The sequence below is a fragment of the Elephantulus edwardii genome, unplaced genomic scaffold (genome assembly GCF_000299155.1).
Source record: "Elephantulus edwardii isolate Elephantulus edwardi_28Jun2011 unplaced genomic scaffold, EleEdw1.0 scaffold00132, whole genome shotgun sequence".
Taxonomy (NCBI): Eukaryota; Metazoa; Chordata; class Mammalia; order Macroscelidea; family Macroscelididae; genus Elephantulus; species Elephantulus edwardii.
In genome coordinates, this window is record NW_006399882.1 from 4016147 (window position 1) to 4023105 (window position 6959).

Consider the following 6959-nt stretch of genomic DNA (forward strand, 5'->3'; position numbering starts at 1 on the left):
CTTCTCCAGCACCACAGCTCAAAGGCATCAATTCTCCTTCTATCCTCCTTGGTCATTGTCCAACTCTCTGATGCATAACAAGTGATTGCGAAGACCATATAGCCTGTATCAGACGCACCTTAGTCTCCAGAGAGACACCACTGCTCTTCAGCACTTTGGAGAGGTCCCTAATAGTAGTAGACTTTCCCATGGCAATGCACCTTTTAATTTCCTGGCTGCTGGTGCCAAGAGTGTTGTTCCAAGTCCAATTTTTTTCCTTTGATGATCTGTTTTAGATTTTATACTTAGGTCCTTGAATAATCTTAAATTAGTTATGTGTATGGCATGAGATAGGGATTTGTTTCTGTTTTCTGCAAATAAGTATCCAGTTGTGCCATCCTCAGTCGCTAAAGATGGATTTGCTAAATCCATCCCAGGTGATGGATCTCTTTTCTTTGTCAAAGATCAGCTGTCCATAGGTGGAATTCTCAGTTCAATTAATCTATTTTTCAATGTAACAATACCATCTGTTTTGATTTACTGTGACTGTGTGGTAGGTTTTGAGATCAGAAACTATCAAGCCTCTTACTTTTTGTCTTCAGTGGCACTTTGCTTATCCAGGTATCTTCCCTTTCCATATAAGGGTGGTGATGCTTTTCAACAGTTTACAGAGGCCTTTTGCAGCATATTTGCTCAAATGCAATATGTCCTTTGATTATTTGGCTGCTGCTTCCAAGACTAATGATTGTGGACCCAAGTAAAATGAAATAGTGTACAACTTCACTGCTCTTTGTCACGATGGTACTTACTGATGCAGTGTTACAGACTTTGTTTCCTTTATGTTAAGTGGTAATTTATACTGAAGACTTTTTTATCAGCAAATGCTTCAAGTTCTCTTCACTTACAGTTAACCAGGTTTTACCCTCCATATGTCACAGGCAGTTAATGAGTCTTCTCTAATCCTTTATTTTTTTATAGTATAACTTCTTGGATTATTTGCTTAGTAGACATATTGAATTGAATGTTGTTGTTCTTGTTGATTGCTGTTGAGTCAAGCACAACTTACAACGACCTATGAACAAAAGGCCTGATGCCTTTCTATAACTGTCATCATTTATCAAAGTTCATAGAGTTTCCGGAGGCATGTTGTTTAGGAAGTAGATGCTACTCCTTGCTAACATATATAGCCTTGGCACACACCTTTCCTATTTTTATAGCTCCTCTCCCTTGTGTACCATCAGGTTGGATCCAACTGGCACAGGAGGAGACTGCTCCTCTTTCTCCAGCAGAGCATCTGGTGGATTCAAACCATGCACCTTCAGGATTGCAGCACAGCTTCTTGCCACAGGCCACCAGAGCTTCCTACTTTTCCTGTTTTTAAACAATATAGCATCCTCCTGTTTTGTTCTGATAGTGTCTCTGGTTTAAGTACAGGTTAATATAAATTCCTAGAAATGTTTGGCCATTATTCTGCTTAAGCCCTTTTTTAATGTATAGATCCATTCCTTTCCCCCTCCCCCCAGCAATGTGTTACAACTGGTGCAGTTTCCTTGGTCTAGTAGTAAGGCCCTGCACTACAATCCTAAAGGTACATGGTTCAAATGCACAAGATGCTCTGAGGGAGAAGGATGGGCAATCCCCCAGTGGACTGTCAACTGTGAGTCAGTCCCAACTTGATGGCACACATTGACAGCAGCAGTTTATTTCTGCAGACGCTTTTACTGAAAGATTTCGTATAAACTGCATGTATATGATTAAGATAACAAACAAGAAAAGAAATAGAAAGTTTTTAACTCATCAGTCAGTGATACAGTTTATAGAATGACCACATGTACAGGTTAAGTCTTTTCAAAATAAAGTATTATCCTCCTTTTAAAATCCTGAGATTCCTAATTTAGCACTTAACTGTTGACATTTTGAGCCACTAAGAAGTGGATGAATTACGTTTACTCTTGTTCTCCCTCTGCTGGAGTACTGGTGTATTTATGACAGACTTTAGATTGTCACTAGAGGGAGCACAGTCAGGAAGACCCTGCATGTGCACAAGAGAGCCCTGGATCTGCTTAGAGGAGAAAGAGGAAAGCGCAAGATCTAGTCAGATGAGGGAGGGAGCCTATCAACAAAGGCTCAGCAAATCATGGGAGGAAATAAAAAACCAAAGGCAAAACATTTCCAACTCAATGGATCTAAGTTCCTTGATACTAAAATGACTTTATTCCTTTGTGTTTGATAATGGGAAATCTTCTTTGCCAAGCCTGTCATTTGCATAAATAATGGTTGTATCCATTTTATTAAAATGCTGTATTGGGTCTGATGGTACAAAACTTTTGGACAAAAAAAAAAAATTAAAAAAAAAAAACAACAAAAAAAACTTTTGGACCGTTTCAGCCATTTTACATTAAACTAGCATTAAAGATCTGTGGGTGGTTTGTTTGGGTTTTGTTGTTGTTGTTTTATTTTTTTCTTAGTGATGCCTTTGAACAAACACATTTTACAATGAATCTGCCCGCAAAGAATCCTTTTTGCAAAAAGAGACTTGTTACCCTTGGCACCTACTGGAAACATTCCTAAATTTGGATGGTGAAGTAAGACCATATTTTAAATACATCTTTGGAACGTTTGAAATGCTCAGAATCTGGCAGCATTTCATTTCTGACAGCCCAGTTCTTAAGCCTAATTGTTAACAATAGCCTTCTCTTAAAAGCATTTTGATGAACTTAAAAACTTCCCTAACCTACCACTTTCCAGATATGCTTGGGCAAATGACTATGCTTTACTCACCCAGGGCCTAGCAAAGTGCCTGGCACATGGTAGGCATTCAGGACATTTTTAATAAGTTGAATCTTCGTTATTCAAAACCTTATAAATCATTTAAATGCACAGACAGACATGAAAGTTCCTACAGTTGTAAGATGTCATCAGAGATACACTGGCAGGAGAGCTGGTTGATTTCATACAAGGCGTGTTAAATATGGCATTAAATGAATATAAATTGTGTGGACCATTTTCTACTTGTTTGGTCTAGAGGGGGTAATGGAAGTTGTCAGGTTCTTTAAGGCACTCTGGTGGTGCAGTCCATGATGTGTCGGGCTGCTAACCAAAAAGTCAAGCTTCTCTGGTGTTTCCAACTACCAGCAGCTCCGCTGAAGGAAAATGACCAGCGGACAGTCTCCTCTGTTAAGATTTACAGCCTCCGAAAGCTGATGGACATCCGCTAATAGTCAGAACTGACTGACTCATAGGAGATAAACCTAAGTATTCCAATTTCTGTCACACACTCTGTTTATAACCAACACCCCCTGGAAAGGAAAGGAAGGGTTTTGATATTGCCCACCTTTGAGTATCAGAGTACTGCTTTTCCTCAGCTTGCAGTTTGACTTTTATCAATGACTTACTCAAACATTTTGGAAACACACTAATTGTGGAATTGTGGGTCCCCTAAACTACCTGTTCTAGAAAGGAGTAAGGCTTTCTTATGGGTGAAGAAAGAGTGTAGTAAAGATGAGAATTGTTACAGATGAGAATTGGTGGAGACTTAGCAGAAATCAGGAGCCCTGGTCGCACAGTGGTTAAATCACCAGCTGAGAGCAAAAAGATCAGCAGTTCAGACTCACCAGCTGTTCTGCAAGAGAAAGAGGGCACCAAGAGATTCCAGCCTAGAGACCAAGTGGGGCGCTCTGTCTTGCTATGAGTCAGAATCAACCTGACTTCAGAAGGTTGGGCTTGGCTTAGGTTTGCCATGAATTACTTGTCATTCCCTTCAGATTGCTAGCAAATTTCTCAGATAAAGATTGGGTTAAATGATGGTTATTTCAACTTTAATTCTGTGTCCCGCTTTATACCAAGTACTTTCTTTTCCCTTTTTATTTACCACATACTTTCTTTCCATGGATCTTTTCCTATAATCCTTATGAGAAGCCTAGCTTCATCTCCATTTAACAAATTGTTGTTGCTATATGCCATCGAGTTGGAACTGACTCATAGTTGACCCTCCAGCAGGTTTTCAGAGGAGGTGATTGCCCATCTTGCTCCTGTGAAGCATCTGGTGGGTTTGAACTTTGGGCCTTTGGATTGCACCACAGCTCCTTACTTACCTCTAGGCCACCAGAGCTCACTTTTAAGTAACAGGTCCAACATTACACAGTTTCTAAGGAGAGGAGTTAGTATTCGACCTAAGGAAGACTAACTCCAAAGGCCTCCCTAATTTTCTTTGTCTGTAAATTGGAAATAATGAAACTTCTACCTTACATAGTGTTGTTGTTGTGTACCATAGATTCGGAAATGTCCCATGGTTGACCCTCTGGTGGATTTTTAGAGGCAGTGAACTGCACAGGAGATTACCCATCTCTCTTCCACCGAACAGCTGGTGGATTTGAACCATGTGCGCACGGGATTGCAATGCAGCTTCTTGCCTCTAGGCAATCAGGGTTCCCTACCTTATACAATTGTGAATATAATTCAAGACAATGAGATATGTATAATACCTGACATTACGCAGGTGCTCAATAATTGATAGTTACTATTAGTTATAATATCCTTTAGTAACTAACACAATGGTAAAAATATGCTTGGTATTTATTTTTAAATTTTAATCCCTGCTGTGTTTTCTTCATTAAATCAATGAAAACCTGAAGGAGAAAAATGAGAGTGAGGGAGAGGGAGAGAGTTACCAAGCAGAAATTAGGATAGAAGATGTACTTTACATTTCTATACTGACCTCATTATCTAGAATCCGTGGATCTTAAATGTTTTTACCTGTGAAAAAGGGAGCTGTCCTTCAATGTGAGACTATATATGTACCTTCCTCTCTCTATATTCTGGTTCCCACCCAGTGTTCTCAGAGATCAGACATGCTCTCGGATGTCTGTGTAACTGAGCTATGCAATCTTCTGTTTGTAATTATAGTTCCAAATGCTGCTAAAATCCAAATTTTTATTTACCCTAGATGATTAATTCAACAATGTTTTCATGTAATTATACAGACTTTTCAGTTATTTGGAATGAATGAATGAAAACTTGAAAGTCTACATTGAGACATCCAGATAGGGGTAGATATTAAGAATTAGGAGGTCTTTTGTCAAAAGAATGATGTATTTTACCCTTAAATTTTTCTTTTTGATGCATTAATATAAGAAGTTAAATTTTCAGAAATGAGTGATTAAAAATTATTTCCACTAATATTTTGCTTATTTTCTTTTAACTACTTCTCAGATAAGGACATGGAACTTTCATCATTTCAAGGGTAAAAGCCAAACAAAAGTATTTATAAATTTTAAAAATTAAAAAGTCCATAATATGTATATTTTACTTTTACAATTTTATCTATCTTTCTCCCTACGTAAACATTGACATTTTGAACCCTGAACAAATCTATCCACTGAAGGCCTGAGTTTGGGTTGTTATAATATTTTTTTATTTTTATAATTAAAAGCATTCTGTTTCTGCCATTTAAACTTTGTGACCTCTATCAGCAAGATATTGTGAATAAAAAAGAAAGAAATCCACTTTATTTTCACCTAAGTAGACACTACTGTCGGGTGAAGCACGATAATCGGAATCACTGTTTTTGTCACAAGTTTCAAATTTTCATTATCTCGTTGAAATTTAACAGCATTTAACTGAGTGCTTGGTTTGGTTTGCAACTCTTTTAGTTCATTAAGTAAGGTTTTCTTTTTATTTTCACAGCCTTAGTCTATTACCATATCACATTAGTCTGTGTTACATGGATTGACACAGTGACAACCACAGTGGGTTTAAGTATGACAGAGATGATAAGAATGGCACAGGGTAGAGCAAGGTTCAGGTCTGTTGTTCGTAGGGCCACTGTGAGTCTTAGTCTATTTGATAGCGTCTAATAAGTGAATTACAAGCAAAAGCTTGTCCTGTGGTGGTAGTTGTGTACCCTCAAGTACAGGTCGGAATTGACCCTTAGGTGACTCTCCAGGAGGTTTTCAGAGGCAGTTCATCTCATTAGATAAAGATTGCCCATCCTTTTCCTGCAGAGCAGCTGGTGGATTTGAACCAATTGTCGTTGGTATTGCAGCGCAGATCCTTACCAGCAGGCCACTAGAGCTCTCCTGTCTATGTCTATATTGGGACGGTTTCTATGTTTTCTGTGCCAAATGATTTATTTAGTAAGAAGAATGAGAAAATAGTATCTTTTAAACTGTTTTCTAGCAATTCCACACATTCCCTTAAACCCTGAGTTTTCTCCTTGCTCACGAAGACATCCATAAAGATATTAACAACTAGAATTCGAAATAGCAATTATTTTCCTTTCATTTTCATGGAAATTGAATTATTTCCAGGAGCAACGAGATAGAAAAATTTTGGATGCTGTCTGTCTTTGGGTACTAATTAAAGATTACGTCGGTTTGCCATTCATTTCCACTCCCACTTGCACTATCTCATGGTTCACTCTTTTCTGGACAAAGGTATTCAGGTCCCTCTGACGCACAGAGGGACACCACTACCACACATACACACTCAACACACAGTGAATGGCTTAGGGCACACACGTGGGCAGCCTCGTGCTCACAGGGGCATTGGGGTGGACACCTGAATGGACACACCTGGGCTGCTTTTCTGTGTCTGCAAATGGTTTCCATCCGGTCGGGTAGCTTCCCATTGAGGATTTTGACAGCTGAAGGACCATGCAAGCAACCAGGAAAGTGCCCCTCGCGGCCGTGCCTCCCCGGCCCTACGCTGCCCCAGGGCTGCAGGGCACCAGGCGGAGACCCGCGGGAGCGCCCCGGGCCCTGCTAGCCAGCTCCCCCGGAGGTGGCTGCGTTTCCGACTTCGCCCTGGCTCCGCTCCGGGGGCTTGACGTGCAAACTTCGCCGGAGCCGCCGAGAGGGAGGGACCGGCGAGGGGGAGGAGGCTGCGGGAGGCGCCTCCGCTTAAGGGAGCCAGCCGGGCGCCGCGCTCGGACGGACGCGCGAACGGAAGGAAGGGACGGGGGCGCCGGGCCCGGCCCGGGG

General features: G+C 40.5%; 1 protein-coding gene across 1 annotated transcript in view; it reads left to right on the forward strand.

Moving 5' to 3' along the window:
- Nucleotides 1-6632: 6632 nt before the first annotated feature.
- Nucleotides 6633-6959, forward strand: part of ATXN7 (ataxin 7) — a 123910-nt gene continuing 123583 nt past the window's right edge. Inside the window, 1 exon segment of the mRNA XM_006893869.1 lies at nt 6633-6951. Within this exon segment, the coding sequence (XP_006893931.1) occupies nt 6633-6951 (319 nt within the window).